Source organism: Amblyraja radiata, chromosome 4 (assembly GCF_010909765.2).
Source record: "Amblyraja radiata isolate CabotCenter1 chromosome 4, sAmbRad1.1.pri, whole genome shotgun sequence".
NCBI lineage: Eukaryota > Metazoa > Chordata > Chondrichthyes > Rajiformes > Rajidae > Amblyraja > Amblyraja radiata.
The window spans coordinates 120,911,005-120,927,322 of NC_045959.1; the positions used below are offsets into that span (position 1 = coordinate 120,911,005).

Here is a 16,318-nt window from a genome sequence, read left to right on the forward strand (position 1 = left end):
TGGTCTGTATCACATGGTCGTTGCCACATGTGAATTTTCCACTCACGACAGTGCTCCCCCCACTTGCCCCTGTCCCCAGCCTGCATCACGGGCGGGTGAAGGAAGCGAGGTGTGTGTGTTGTGTGGTCCCACTCTGACAGTCGCCGGTTTTTCAGGCGACTGCCGGCGGCTTCACAGTTGCCGACAGTCGCCTGAAAAAATCGCCTAAGTGGGACAGGCCCTTTAGTCTTTTTCTCATCCTTGCCACTCACTGTTTTTATTCCATGGACCCAAATATTCTCAAACAGCCTTTTAATATGGAATTTTGTTAAATATCTTTTAAAATCAATAATGAATTCACTGCCTTCAGCAATTTTGTATTATTGTTACATTTTCTACTTTGGCAGAAAAAAGGATAAATAATTTTCTCTAAATGCTAAGAGATTACAGAACTGTGAATTGCAGCGGTTTCTGGTAGTCCTCCTGCATGATTTACAAGGGTAGTCTGCAAGATCTAGATCGATTGGCCAGGTGGGCTGAGGAATGTGTAAATAAGTAATTTCCACAATCTGAAGTTCAAGATCATCTTTAATCAGTACCCATATTATAGCGGTACAGCAGGTCGTTAGTTCTTAGTTGATCGTGACCGCTTCCAAGACTGACTAGTGTAGGAAGTGGGTGTTAGTATGAATCATACAGTAAGGTAGGGTTAGTGATGCTATTTCTACTATGATTGGTTCACATGCAATAACCAATCTACATCCTTCCCCGTAAAGAGCGAATATAGTTAAACACACATGCAACTTAGGATTCAAACACACTCGCCATATCTGTCAGGCGGCCTACTAATACAGCCCGAATGTGTACGGACCAAGCCCTCTCCCCCTTCGCCAGAAAGATTAAAAGGAGGTGGTGAACCCGAAAGTGAGAAAGCAGCAGGGGACACCCGTGGTGACCGACAGGGGGAGCATGCGGAAGAGGTAGTGTTGTTGTTAGTCATTGCCGCCAGTCGTGGTGGAGTAAGGGACATGCTGGGACTGGTGGTGGACACGGCAGCAGACGGCTGGAACAGTAGAGGTGGAGCGAAAGGTTCGGCTGGTGGTGGACGTGGCTCCTTCACAGCCAGCAAGTGTTGGCGGCTGCGACGGTACAAGGCGCCATCGATGTCAACAAGGTTGGATCGGGGTTCTTCAGACGGGCCGACAACGCAACCTAGACGGGAATGTCCCATAGCAGTTTGCAAACGGACGACTTGGCCCGGAGGTAGTGGTTTAAGTGGTTTGCTGGACACGATATACAGATCGTTTCTGTATATCGTGTTTCTCCTGGATGCGCTTCTGGATCGTGGCTTGCTTCAGCACCTGTGGCACCAGCTTCTGCTGGGCAATCGGGATCGGAGGTCTCGTTGTCCTGGACGTAGCTGGGGGGCAGTGTTAGCTGTGAGGAGAATGCTAGGAGGCTGCAAGGTGACTTGGATAGGCTGGGTGAGTGGGCAAATGCATGGCAGATACAGTATAATGTGGATAAATGTGAGGTTATCCACTTTGGTGGCAAAAACAGGAAAGTAGACTATTATCTAAATGGTGGCCGATTAGGAAAATGGGAGATGCAACGAGACCTGGGTGTCATGGTACACCAGTCATTGAAAGTAGGCATGCAGGTGCAGCAGGCAGTGAAGAAAGCGAATGGTATGTTAGCATTCATAGCAAAAGGATTTGAGTATAGGAGCAGGGAGGTTCTACTGCAGTTATACAGGGTATTGGTGAGACCACACCTGGAGTATTGTGTGCAGTTTTGGTCTCCAAATCTGAGGAAAGACATTCTTGCCATAGAGGGAGTACAGAGAAGGTTCGACCAGACTGATTCCTGGGATGTCAGGACTTTCATATGAAGAAAGACTGGATAGACTCGGCTTGTATTCGCTAGAATTTACAAGATTGAGGGGGGATCTTATAGAAACTTACAAAATTCTTAAGAGGTTGGACGAAGATTGTTCTCGATGTTGGGGAAGTCCAGGACAAGGGGTCACAGTTTAAGGATAAAGGGGAAATACTTTAGGACCGAGATGAGAAAAACATTTTTCACACAGAGTGGTGAATCTCTGGAACTCTCTGCCACAGAAGGTAGTTGAGGCCAGTTCATTGGCTATATTTAAGAGGGAGTTAGATGTGGCCCTTGTGGCTAAAGGGATCGGGGGGTATGGAGAGAAGGCAGGTACAGGATACTGAGTTGGATGAGCAGCCATGATCATATTGAATGGCGGTGCAGGCTCGAAGGGCCGAATAGCCTACTCCTGCACCTATTTTCTATGTTTCTATCAGTCGCTGTGCCGGCGAGCCCAGGATCCCGTCTCTAGCAATGTTCCTGAGGTTTAAGAGGTCAAGATACACATCTGACTTGGCAAGGTGGGCGCATTACATTAGCTATTTAGCGCTTCTGACGGCTAGTTCCGCGAGCCCATTACTCTGTGGGTATTCAGGGCTGCTCGTGACATGGTGGAAATTCCATCGGTTAGCATTGGAAGGCGTGGCTGGTAAACTGTCTTCCGTTGTCCGTCTGCAAGCGGACAGGTGCGCCGAATGTGGAGAAGTGTTTCTGTAGCTTTTGAATGACCAACATTGACGTGATAGAAGGCAGTAAGTCGAGTTCGAACCAGTTAGAATAGGAGTCAACTAGGACTAGATAGTGGAGGCTGTTGCAGTAAGGGTTGTCTCTGTTGGTGCGGCGCCAGGCTGTTGCAGATGGGGCAGGAGGCTGTCCTGTCCCGTATGTACTTGGTCATGCCGGGCCAGTAAAACATGTTCTGTGCGTGGGCCAGCGTGGCGTTGGTGCCTGGGTAGCCGCTGTGTGCCTCTTTGTAGTATTCGTCACGTAGCGATGAGGGGATCATGACTTTGTGGCCCTTAACTATGACACCATCCTGTATTACCAGTTCATCACGGACTAAGAAGAACGGCTGCACCTCCAGCGGTGTGCTGGATTGTCTGTCTGGCCAGCCTCTTTTGATTATGGATGCGATTAGCTGGAGGGTGGCGTCAGCGGCTGTGCGTTCGGCTAAGTGGCGCAATTGTTTTGTGGGAACAAAGTCAATGCTGAGAACCGTAAACTCGTCCCGTTTGTAGGGGTGTCATTCGTTGGATGCCCGTGGTGCGAGAGAGAGTGTCAGCAACGAGCATGTCTTTACCCTTCTTGCAAACAATTTTAAAGTCAAATTGCTGGAGTTGGATCATCATATGCTGCAGACGTGCAGGTGCTGCGTGGATAGGTTTGTTGAGGATGGTCACCAGGGGTTGGTGGTCTGTCTCGACCGTGAAAACATTCCCAAAGATAAAGTCCTTGAATTTGGAACAAGCGAAGACCACAGCCAGCAGCTCCTTCTCGATTTGCGCGTAGCGCTGTTCGGCGTCGGTCATGGTGCGGGAGGCATAGGAGACAGGACGTAAAGTTCCATCGGCAGATGATTGTAGGCAGGCTGTGCCGTGTCCGAATCGTGAGGCATCGCAGGCAACTGACACAGGGCTTTTCAGGTCGAAAAATGTCACGGTGGTCAGCTTCGATTTTAAAGCGTCAAATGCTTTTTGGTGCTGCTGGAACCTGGACCAGGTAGTATCCTTTCGAGTTAGTAGGCTCAGAGGCGAACTCAGTTCACTGAGGTTCGGTATGAACTTTCCCAGATAGTTCACCATACCCAGGAATCGTTGCAGGCTAACCAAGTTGGTGGGGGCAGGCATCTCTGTGATGGCAGCAGTTTTCTTTGGATCTGGCTTGAGACCATCAGGAGTGAACACATGTCCGACATAGGTGACCTCTGGAACCCCGAACTTGCACTTGTTAGGGTTGAATTTCAGGTTGATCTGACGTGCCCGGTCCATGATAAGCTTTCGGTTATTGTCATGCTCCGCTGTGTCTTTGGCATAAACCAAGATATCGTCTACGATGATGGCACACGGGAGGCCCTGGAACAGCAGTTCCATGTTCCTCTGGAAGACTTCACTGGCAGAGTTGATGCCGAACGGCATTCTTAGAAATTTGAATCTGCCAAATGGAGTGGCAAATGTGGTCAGGTTTGACGTCTCGTCATCTAGCGGTATCTGCCAAAATGAGCTCTTTGCGTCGAGGACGGAAAATACGGTGGCGCGTCCGATCTGCGCAGCGACGTCCTCGACATTCCTCATAGGATAATGCGGACGTCTGATGGCAGTGTTCAAATCCTTTGGATTGATGCATACGCGGAGCTCATTTTTATTCTTCTTGAGGTTGGCAACCATAGTGGAAACCCATTCAGTGGGTTCACTGATCTCTTCTAGTATGCCTAAGGAGACCATGTTCTTTAGTTCAGACTCAATCCCGTCTCTCATAGCGTGTGGCACACGGTGCGGTGCACGGACATCAGGGTCAACATTGGGGTCAATGGATATCTTGTAGGTCACAGGCAGCTTGCCTAGTTTGCCATCGAACAGATCGGGGTATTCTTTTACCGGGTCCACAGATATCAGTAGCTTGTGAACTGACTGGTCAAAGGAAACCAGCCCTAAGTCTTGGCATGCGTGGATGCCCAGTAGAGTCACAGAGTCAGAATTCAAAACATAGGTCAGATTCCTTGTAGTCTTTTTCGGCACACATTTAAAAGTGGTTCTTCCCAGCGGATACAAAACTTCTCCCCCATAAGCATGCAGAGTGGACTTTTCTTTAGTCAAGGCCTCATTATTTCTTATCTTGTTGTAGAGGTGCACAGACATTACGTTAACCCTTGCACCAGTATCTAGCTTGGCCTTGACAAGTTTATTATTAATTGACATCAGAACTGTAAGATCGAGAATCTTACCAGCTGTGTGAAGGAGTGAATGCATAGTTGACTCCCCGTAAAAGTTAATTGGACTGTCCTCGGGGGCAGAGTCGAGCTGGTCTTGAGAAACAGAGGATGTTTGGTCGTTGCAACAGGTGCAGATTAGACGCTGAACTAGAGGATCTTCTCCCACGGGCTCTGCAAACGACGGCGAAATGGTTCATTGTCTTGCAGTAATTGCAGGACTTTCCGTAAGCAGGACAGGTGGTTCTCACTTTGCTGTGGAGGTGGTTAGTTAGGACATCTCCGAGGGGGCTCATTGCGAATCCCCGATTAACCGGTTGAGGGGCCTCAGCCATAAATCTTCTGTTATCGGTTGGTGTTTGTGGTCTGTTAAAACCCGTCATGTTTATGGACTTCTTCTCGGAATCAAACTGCTCGCTTAATGGAGCGACAGACTTAGACAAACGACAGGCATGTGTAACCTGCTCAAGTGTTAAATCAGGATTCCACAGTAATTCTGACCAGTAACAGAGACTAGTTTATCCCTTATCAGCTCATTCGTCATGGTTTCGAATCGGCACCTCTGAGCCATGTATCGTAAATCACAAATAAATTTCTCCACCGGCTCATCAGCTGGTGTCTCGCAAAGAATTTGTCTCTTTCTAAAATGCGGTTCGACAGTAGGTCACATATCTCACGGAATTTACGCAGTAAAACATTAAGGTCATTCACAGATTCGGCAGGCACAACTACCTGATCATTGTCATCTTGGACGGCTGGTGTCTATTCAAAAGTCGAGCTCTCATCATGGCCTCGGGTCCTGCAAGGTTAAGTAGGAGGGAAGCCTTGACAGCGTCTGGTTCATTTCGGTGGACGATATTGATTTAGTGTCCGTGATCAATCTCAAATATCTGCCATCGCTCGCCGATGTCAAAGATAAATCAAAGATAAGCAGAGCAGGCTTTCTGCATGATTGAGCCATAGTGAAGCAAGGAAAAAAAACTGATAAACAGAAATAAAACCCGGTAAACGTCGCAGCGGGTTACTCCAAGTTGACTGACACCATGTAAATACTTATTTTCCACAATCTGAAGTTCAAGATCATCTTTAATCAGTACCCATACTATAGCGGTACAGCAGGTCGTTAGTTCATCGTTACCACTTTCAAGACTGACCAGTGTAGGAAGTGGGTGTTAGTATGAATCATACAGTAAGGTGGGGTTAGTGGTGCTATTCTACTATGATTGGCCCTCATGCATAAACCTATCTACAGAATGGTTGATGGAATTTAATACTGAGAAATGTGAGGTGTTGCATTTTGGAAAGTCTAACATGGGCAGGACCTACACAGTGAATAGTAGGGCTCTGGGGAGTGTCGTGGAGCAGAGGGATCTAGGAGTACTGGTGCATGGTTCCTTGGTGGAGACACAGGTAGATAAAGTGGTCAAATAGGAGTTTGGCACATTAGTCTTCATCAGCCAGAGTATTGAGTACAGAAGTTGAGAGGTCATGTTGCAGTTGTATATGACTTTGATGAGGCTGCATTTAGAGTAATGTGTTAAGTTCTGGGCACCATGTTATAGGAAATATGTTGTCAAGCTGGAAAGGTGCAGAGAAGATTTACAAGGATGTTGCCAGGACTAGAGGGTGTGGGCTATAGGGAGAGGTTGAGTTGGCTGAGACTCTATTCCTTGGAGCGCAGGAGAACGCATCTTATTAAGGTGTATAAAATCATAAGAATAGATCGGGTAGATCCAGAGTCTCTTGCCCAGAGTAGATAAATCGAGGACCAGAGGACATAGGTTTATGGTGAAGGTGAAAAGATTTAATATGAATCTGAGGGATAACTTTTTCACACAATGAGTGGTGGGTGTATGGAACAAGCTGCCAGAGGAGGTAGTTGAGGCAGGGGCTATGCCAACATTTAAGAAACAGTTAGACAGGTACATGGATAGGACTGGTTGGAGGGATATGGACCAAACGCGGGCAGGTGGGACAAGTGTAGCTGGGACATGCTAGCCAGTGTGGGCGTTGGGCCAAAGGGCCTGTCTCCACGTTTGTTTAACTCTAATCTTAATCTTAATCCTATGAAATGCAAGTAACTACAAAGCCAGCAGTTTTGTTGGGGGAATTGAATGCAAAGGTAGGATATTTTCCTCAAGTTTCTGAAGCATAAATGAGACCATAAAGGGTGTCAAGGGTTACGGTGAGAAGACAGGAGAATGGTGTTGAGAGGTAAATATCGACCAGCCATGATTGAATGGTGGAGCTGACTCAATGGGCCCAATTCTGCCCATATGTCTAATGGACTACATCTGTAGTGCAGTGCACAGTAGTTGTCTTCTTATTTACCAGTAGATATTGATGAGTTGGAAGCATCTGACAAAAAGTTAACCAAACTGTAGCTGATTTATCTCAAGGTTTGTAAACGTTCAGTCTGAAGAAGGTTCTCAACCCGAAACATCACCTAACCGTGTTCTCCAGATGCTGCCTGGCCTGCTGAGTTACTCCAGCACTCTGTGAAATGTCACCTATCCATAAACTCCGGATGCTGCCTGACCCGCTGAGTTACTCCAGCACTCTGTGAAACATCACCTGTAAATAAACAAACTACAATCTGGAGTTCAAGATCGTCTTTAATCAGTACCCATATTATAGCGGTACAGCAGGTCGTTAGTTGTTAGTTCATCGTTACCGCTTCCAAGACTGACCAGTGTAGGAAGTGGGTGTTAGTTTGAATCATACAGTAAGGTGGGGTTAGTGATGCTATTTTACTATGATTGGCTCTCATGCATAAACCAATCTACATCCTTCCCCGTAAAGAGCGAATATAGTTAAACACACATACACCTTAGAATTCAAACATACTCGCCATATCTGTCAGGCGGTCTCCTAATAGAGCCCGAATGTGTACGGACCAAGCCCTCTCCCCCTTCGCCAGAAAGATTAAAAGGAGGTGGTGAACCCGAAAGTGAGAAAGCAGCAGGGGACACCCGTGGTGACCGACAGGGGGAGCATGCGGAAGAGGTAGTGTTGTTGTTAGTCATTGCCGCCAGTTATGGTGGAGTAAGGGACATGCTGGGACTGGTGGTGGACACGGCAGCAGACGGCTGGAACAGTAGAGGTGGAGCGAAAGGTTCGGCTGGTGGTGGACGTGGCTCCTTCACAGCCAGCAAGTGTTGGCGGCTGCAACGGTACAAGGCGCCATCGAGGTCAACAAGGTAGGATCGGGGTTCTTCGGACGGGCCAACAACGCAAGCTAGACGGGAATGTCCCATAGTAGTTTGCAAACGGACGACTTGGGGTAGTAGTGGTTTAAGTGGTTTGCCGAACTTGTCATGTGATAATTTCTGGATGTCGTGTTTCTCCTGGATGCGCTTCTGGATCATGGCTGGCTTCAGCACAAGTGGCACCAGCTTCTGCTGGGCAATTGGTATCGGAGGTCTCGTTGTTCTGGACATCAGGCGTTGGGCTGGTGAGCCCAGGACCCCGCTCTAGCGATGTTTCTGAGATTTAAAAGGTCGAGGTACACATCTGACTTGGCTAGGTGGGCGCGTCCCATTAGCTGTTTTGCGCTTCTGACGGCCCGTTCAGCGAGCCCGTTACTTTGTGGGTATTCGGGGCTGCTCGTGACATGGTGGAAATTCCATCAGTTAGCAAAGTATTTGAAGGCGTGGCTGGTAAACTGTCTTCCGTTGTCGGTCTGCAAGCGGACAGGTGCGCCGAATGTGGAGAAGTGTCTCTGTAGCTTTTGAATGACCATTTCTGATGTGATAGAAGGCAGCAAATCAAGTTCGAACCAGTTAGAGTAGGAGTCGACCAGGCCTAGATATTGTTTACCGTGCCATTCGAAAATGCCAGCAACGTCCAGGGCAGTGCTGGTGGAGGTTGTTGTAGCAGGGGCTGTCTCTGTTGGTGCGGCGCCAGGCTGTTGCAGATGGGGCAGGAGGCCGTCTTTTCCCGTATGTACTTGGCCATGCCAGGCCAGTAAAACATATTCTGTGCGTTGGCCAGCGTGGCTTTGGTGTCTGGGTGGCCGCTGTGTGCCTCTTTGTAGTATTCGTCACGTAATGATGAAGGGATCACGACTTTGTGGCCCTTAAGTCAAAGTAAAAGTATCCTTTATTGTCATTCAGACCTTTCGGTCTGAACAAAATTTTGTTGCCTTGCAGTCATACATATAATAAAATAACAAAACACACAATAAACACAAATTTAACATCCACCACAGTGAGTTCACCAGACACCTCCTCACTGTGATGGAAGGCAAAAATCTTAGTCTTTGTCTCTTCCCTCCTGGGTGTTCCATCGTCGCTGAGGCGATCCAGGCTTCTGATGTTGTGACCCCACCGGGTGATGGTAAGTAAGTGCCACGGCTCAACCGTGCTCCGCGAACGGGCCGGTTGAAACTCCGCGGCCCAGGTTGGTCGAAGCTGCCACCCTCCAGTCTAGCGGACGAAGCTGTTGTTGCGGGAGCTCCGGAAAAACAGGTCACCAACCTGTGACCTGCGAGCTCCCGATATGTCATCCACTGGCCGTCCCCTCAGCTCCGAGTCGGGCCGCCGCCGCCTCAGCTCCGAGTCGGGCCACCGCCGCCGCCGCCTCAGCTCCGAGTCGGGCCGCCGCCGCCTCAGCCTCGAGTCGGGCCGCCGCCGCCTCAGCCCCGAGTCGGGCCGCCGCCGCCTCCTCAGCCCCGAGTCGGGTCGCCGCCGCCTCAGCTCCGAGTCGGGCCGCCGCCGCCTCAGCTCCGAGTCGGGTCGCCGCCGCCTCAGCTCCGAGTCGGGCCGCCGCCGCCTCAGCTCCGAGTCGGGCCGCCGCCGCCTCAGCTCCGAGTCGGGTCGCCGCCTCCTCAGCCCCGAGTCGGGCCGCCGCCGGAACGCAAGCTCAGCTCTGAGTCGGGCCGCCGTCGCCTCAGCTCCGAGTCGGACCGCCGATGCCTCAGCCCCAAGCCGGGCCGCTGCCACCTCAGCTCCGAGTCGGACCGCCGCCAGAACGCAGCCTCAGCTCCGAGTCGGACTGCCGCCGCCTCAGCCCCGAGTCGGGCCGCCGCCGGAACGCAGCCTCAGCCCCGAGTCTGGCCGCCGGCGCCTCAGCCACGAAGTCGGCCAGCCTAGCGTTGGTAAGTCCTGGCTGGCTCTGCCTCCGGAGCCTCGAGGTCGGTCCCAGTTGGAGGCCGCTAGCTCCGCCATTAGGCCTCAGCGCAGACGGAGACAGAGACAGGGGATACGACAAGAAGAGTCGCACCCCCCCCCCCCGAAGGAAGAGACTAAAACAAGTTTCTCCCACCCCCCCCCCCCAAACATACACAACCTAATAACTCAAATTAACTAACTAAAACAGGACAAGAAAACAACAAAAAAAGAAAGAACAGACGGACTGCAGGCGACCCGCAGCTGCTAAGGCAGCACTGCCACTTCCGGTGGCGGCGCTAACTATGACACCGTCCTGTATTACCAGTTGATCACGGACTAAGAAGAACGGCTGCACCTCCAGCGGTGTGCTGGATTGCTTGTCTGTCCAGCCTTTCTTGATTATGGATGAGAGTAGCTGGAGAGTGTCGGCGCCAGCTGTGTGTTCGGCTAGACAGCGAAATCGTTCTGTGGAAATGAAGTCAATGCTGAGAACTGTAAACTCGTCCCGTTCATAGGGGTGTCGTTCGCTGGATGCCCGTGGTGCGCGAGAGAGGGTGTCAGCAACGAGCATGTCTTTACCTTTTTCGTAAACGATTTTGAAGTCGAATCGCTGGAGCTGCATCATCATACGCTGCAGACATGCAGGTGCCGTGTGGATAGGTTTATTGAGGATGGTCACAAGAGGTTGGTGGTCTGTCTCGACCGTGAAAACATTCCCAAAAATAAAGTCCTTGAATTTAGAACAAGGGAAGACCACAGCCAGCAGCTCTTTCTCAATCTGCGCGTAGCGCTGTTCGGTGTCCGTCATGGTGTGGTAGGCAAAGGAGACAGGATGTAAAGTCCCACCGGCAGATGTTTGTAGGCAGGCGGCACCGAGCCCGTATCGCGAGCCATCGGAGGTTACCGTGACAAGGTCGAAGAACGTCAAGGTGGGAGCGCTGGTCAGCCTCGATTTTAAAGAGTCAAATGCTTGTTGATGTTGCTGGAACCAGGGCCAGGCTGTATCCTTCCGAGTGAGTTGTCTCAGAGGCGAACTCAGTTCACTGAGGTTCGGTATGAACTTTCCCAGATAGTTCACCATACCCAGGAATCGCTGCAGGCTGAACACGTTGGTGGGGGCTGGCAACTCTGTGATGGCAGCAGTCTTCTTCAGATCGGGTTTAAGACCGTCAGGAGTGAAAACATGTCCAACATATGTGACGTCTGGAACCCTGAACTTGCACTTGTTAGGGTTGAATTTCAGGTTGATTTGACGTGCACGGTCCATGATAAGCTTTAGGTTGTTGTCATGCTCCGCTGTGTCTTTGCCATATACCAGGATATCGTCTATGATGATGGCACATGGGAGTCCCTGGAACAGTATTTCCATGTTTCTCTGGAAGACTTCGCTGGCTGAGTTAATGCGAATGGCATTCTGAGAAATTTAAATCTGCCAAACGGAGTGGCAAATGTGGTCAGGTTTGTTGACTCGTCATCTAGCGGTATCTGCCAAAACATGCTTTTTGCGTCGAGGACGGAAAATACTGTGGCTCGTTCGATATCCATATTCTCCACAGATGATGCCTGACCCGCTGAGTTACTCCAGTATTGTGTAAAACGTCACCTATCCATGTTCTCCAGAGATGCTGCCTGACCCGCTGAGTTTGTTAAACTGGATTATTTTCCCCTCGATCTTTCTTCAGTAAATATACTGAATCAACACACCATTCTTGCTTCAACAAGTTAATTCGTCACCCCGGGGGACTTACTCTGGTCCACGACCTGTCACCCTCTTGGAGTTTCAAGTGTTCCCAAGAGCAAGTGATTTACAATAGGCATAGTACAGGATATAAGCAGTAGCAAGCAGAAGGAATTTGGCGAGCTTTCTTGGCCCTCCAATCATATCATGACATTGTATGTGTGTAAAGGCAAAGGTCAGGTTCCTCAAGACAAGTGACTCGCAAGCGCATGATCACTTTATCACCAATAGTAGACAGAAAATGCTGGAGAAACTCAGCGGGTGAGGCAGCATCTCTGGAGAAAAGGAGTAGGCGACATTTCGGGTCGAGACCCTTCTTCAGACTGATGTCGGGGGTGCGGGGGGGTGTGGCGGGAAAAAGAAAGGAAGGGGCGGAGACAGTAGGCTATGTGGGAGAGCTGGGAAGGGGAATGAGGGAGAAAGCAAGGACTACCTGAAAATTAGAGAAGTCAATGTTCATACAGCTAGGGTGTAAGCTACCCAAGCAAAATATGAGGTGTGGTTTCTCCAATTTCCACTGGTCCTCACTCTGGCAACGGAGGAGGCCCAGGACAGAAAGGTAAGATTCAGAATGGGAGTGGGAACTGGTGCTGGGCAACCGGGAGATCAGGTTGGTTAGTACGGACTGAGCGGAGGTGTTGGGCGAAGCGGTCGCCGAGCCTACGCTTGGTCTCGCCGATGTAGGGAAGGTGACACCTACGACAGCGGATCCAGTAGATGAGGTTGGAGGAGGTGCAGGTGAACCTCTGCCTCACCTGGAAAGACTGCTTGGGTCCTTGGATGGAGTCGACGGAGTAGGTAAAGTGACAAGTGTTGCATTTTCTGCGGTTGCAGGGTAAAGTACCAGGGGAGGGGGTGGGAAGGGACGAATTGACCAGGGAGGTATGGAAGGAATGGTCTCTACGGAAAGCAGAAAAGGGAGGAGATGGGAAGTTGTGGCCAGTGGTAGGATCTTGCTGGAGGTAGCGAAAGTGTCGGAGGATTATATGTTGTATGCGCCGGCTGATGGGGCGGAAGGCGAGGACAAGAAGGACTTTGTCCTTGTTACGAGTAGGGGGATGCGGAGTAAGAGCGGAGCTGCGGGATATAGAGACCTTGGTGAGAGCTGCATCTATAATAGAAGAGGGGTACCCACGTTTCCTAAAGAATGAGGACATCTCCGATGCCCTGGTCTGAAACACCTCATCCTGGGAGCAGTTGCGGCGTAGAAGGAGGAATTGGGAGATGGGGATGGAGTCCTTACAGGAAGCAGGGTGGGAAGAAGTGTAGTCAAGATAGCTGTGGAAGTGTGTGGGTTTGTAGTAGATGTCGGTCAGTAGTCTGTCACCTGCGATGGATAGTGAGGTCTAGAAACGGTTGGGAGATGTCAGAATTGGTCCAGGTGAATCTGAGTGTCGGATGGTAGTTAATGGTGAATTGGATGAAGTCAGTGAGTTCTGCATGGGTGCAGGAGGTAGCACCAATGCAGTCGTCAATGTATTATCACCAATGATCAGGTTAAATGACTCAAACAATTGACTCGCATATTATCACCAATGATCGATCAGGTTCCTCAAAATGAGTGACTAAGTTTGTCACCACAGCTGCAACAGAACCCAGCATTTTTCCACTCAACGCTGTAATTTTCCACTAACTTACACAGCAAAAACCAAACTCGTCAAGTCACTCCAGCACTCTGTGAAACATACAGAATAGTGAAAGGCTTGGATAGAATGGATGTGTTGAGGATGTTTCCACTAGTGGGAGAGTCTCGGACCAGATGTCACAGCCTCAGAATGAAAGGACGTTCGTTTAGGAAGGAGATGAGGAGGAATTTCTTTAGTCAGAAGGTGGTGAATCTGTGGAAATCTTTGCCACAGAAGGTTGTGGAGGCCAAGTCAATGGATATTTTTAAGGCAGAGATAGATTCTTGATTAGTACAGGTTTCAGGGGTTATGGGGAGAAGGCAGGAGAATGGGGTTAGGAGGGAGAGATAGATCAGCCATGGTTAAGAAAGAACTGCAGATGCTGGAAAATTCGAAGGTGGACAAAAATGCTGGAGAAACCCAGCGGGTGAGGCAGCATCTTTGGAGCGAAGGAATAGGTGACGTTTTGGGTCGAGACACTTCTTCAGACATGATCAGCCATGATTGAATGGCAGAGTAGACTTGATGGGCCGAATGGCCTAATTCTGCTCCTATCACTCATGAACTGCAAGATAAAGGGTGTTTAAGTTTGGAAGTTTCCTTATTTTCCTAAGTAAGATATTTGGAGTCATGAGGAACTGCAGATGCTGGTTTGCAAAAACAAAAGACACAATGGTCCCTGGGAAGGGTACCAAACCTATCCATGTTCTCCACAGATGCTGCCTGACCCGCTGAGTTACTCCAGCACTCTGTGAAACGTCACCTATCCATGTTCTCCACAGATGCTGCCTGACCCGCTGAGTTATGGTGCAGCAGCATCTATGGAGCTAAGGAAATAGGCAACGTTTCGGGCCGAAATCCTTCTGGAAATAGGCAACGTTTCGGGCCGAAACCCTTACGGGTTTCAGCCCAAAACGTTGCCTATTTCCTTAGCTCCATAGATGCTGCTGCACCCGCTGAGTTACTCCAGCACTCTGTGAAACGTCACCTATCCATGTTCACCACAGATGCTGCCTGACCCGCTGAGTTACTCCAGCACTCTGTGAAACGTCACCTATCCATGTTCACCACAGATGCTGCCTGACCCGCTGAGTTACTCCAGCACTCTGTGTGTTGTTGTTGTCGTCAACCTGCAGCTGCAGTTCCCTGCTGCACATGCGCGGTGGGGAGGCGGGAAGGCGGCAGTCCGCAGGCCTGTTGTCGGTTGGCGGTGGCGGCGGCGGGGAGAGGACAGCAGCATGACCAGCGCCGCCCACCCCGCACCGGGCCCGGGCCCCGCACCGGCACCGCCCCAGCTCAGCCCCACACCTCCACCCACCACAGGTACCCGTTACCCGGCGACAGGGAGGGGAGTTTACCTCAGGATTCGGGCGGTAACGGCGCCGCCCGCTGTTGAGTCGACGCTGAGGGGACGGCGGCGACGTGGTGGTGGTGGTGGCGGCGTCTCTCCCCCGGGATCCCGGTCACCGAGCGGCCACTGCGTCCAGGTCACACGGTCACCGAGCGGCTACTGCGTCCCGGTCAGCTCGACGGGCGGGGTGGATGAGGCGAGTTTACCTCAGGACATGGCCGTCGATGGCGGTAACGGTGGCGACGACTCCCCCGCACACGGTGGCTGCTGAGGGAGGGCGTCGACGACACGGACCCTCCCTCCTCCATCCCGGCCCCGCCCGCCGGCACACGGCCGCTACCCGAGCTCCCGGCCTCGCCCGCTCGACGCGCCGGGGCCGGGGCCGGGGCCGGCCTCGCCCTCCTTCGTGCCCGCGCCTTGTGCGCGCTCCCGCCTCGTCAACCCCTCTCCGCGCCCGGGGCGCGCTCCCGCCTAGACCGGCCGGCCCAGCGCGCGGCCGGGGGCTCAGTGAGCGCGCTCCCGCTCCCCGCCGCTCAGCGGGTCAGGAAGCATCTGTGGAGAACATGTTCTCATAGAAAATAGGTGCAGGAGTAGAGGCCATTCGGCCCTTCACCACCATTCAATATGATCATGGCTGATCATCCAACTCAGTATCCCAACCCTGCCCTCTCTCCATACCCCCTGATCCCTTTAGCCACAAGGGCCACATCTAACTCCCTCTTAAATATAGCCAACAAACTGGCCTCAACTACCTTCTGTGGCAGAGAATTCCACAGATTCACCACTCTCTGTGTGAAAAATGATTTTCTCATCTCGGTCCTAAAAGATTTCCATCTTATCCTTAAACTGTGACCCCTTGTTCAGGACTTCCCCAACATCGGGAATAATCTTCCTGCATCTAGCCTGTCCAATCCCTTAAGAATTTTGTAACTTTCTATAAGAACCCCCCTCAATCTTCTAAGCCGAGTACAAGCCGAGTCTATCCAGTCTTTCTTCATATGAAAGTCCTGACATCCCAGGAATCAGTCTGGTGAACCTTCTCTGTACTCCCTCTATGGCAAGAATGTCTTCCCTCGGATTATCTCCACAGATACTGCCTGACCCGCTGAGTTACTCCAGCACTCTGTGTCTTGTGTTAGTCAACCAGCATCTGCAGTTCCCTTTTACTACACACCAACTGTTGGAAATTTGTTTGACAAGTATTTTAAGATTATGTTCAATTTAAAATAAGGTTCAGAATATCATGGTAATTAAAATACAGTGGTCAGCAATTTTAGCTAATTTTATAATGTCCCTCCACACACTGTCTATATGAATTGTTTCCCTTTTCCCTAACTAGTCTAAAGAAGGGTCTCAACCCGAAACGTCACCCATTTCTTCTCTCCAGAGATGCTGCCTGTCCCACTGAGTTACTCCAGCATTTTGTGTTTACCTCCACAGATGCTACCTTAGCCTACTCCGGCACTTTGTGTTTTGGGATGGGAAATATCTGGTGTCTGTCAACTTGGCACAGTGTCTCTGCTGTTGTTATATCTACTTCTTTTTACCTGTTGTAACACTTTGTATTGAAAACCAGTACACTGATATCTCAATGAAAGTGAAAAACATTTATTTGCCTGCTATCCAGCAGACCAGACAAACACGTAGAACAGGTAATGCAAAGAGAAAATACTGGCGTGCTGAATATAGAGTTACTGTTATGGT

At 50.5% G+C, this 16,318-nt stretch overlaps 1 protein-coding gene across 1 annotated transcript in view; it reads left to right on the plus strand.

Annotated features, from left to right (window-relative positions):
- Positions 1-14,501: 14,501 nt before the first annotated feature.
- LOC116972617 (uncharacterized protein PFB0765w-like) overlaps positions 14,502-16,318 on the plus strand; it is a 32,562-nt gene continuing 30,745 nt past the window's right edge. The window contains exons 1-2 of the mRNA XM_033020432.1: positions 14,502-14,783; positions 14,891-15,121. Coding sequence (XP_032876323.1) covers positions 14,502-14,783; positions 14,891-15,121 — 513 coding nt within the window. The remainder of the gene's footprint in view (positions 14,784-14,890; positions 15,122-16,318) is intronic.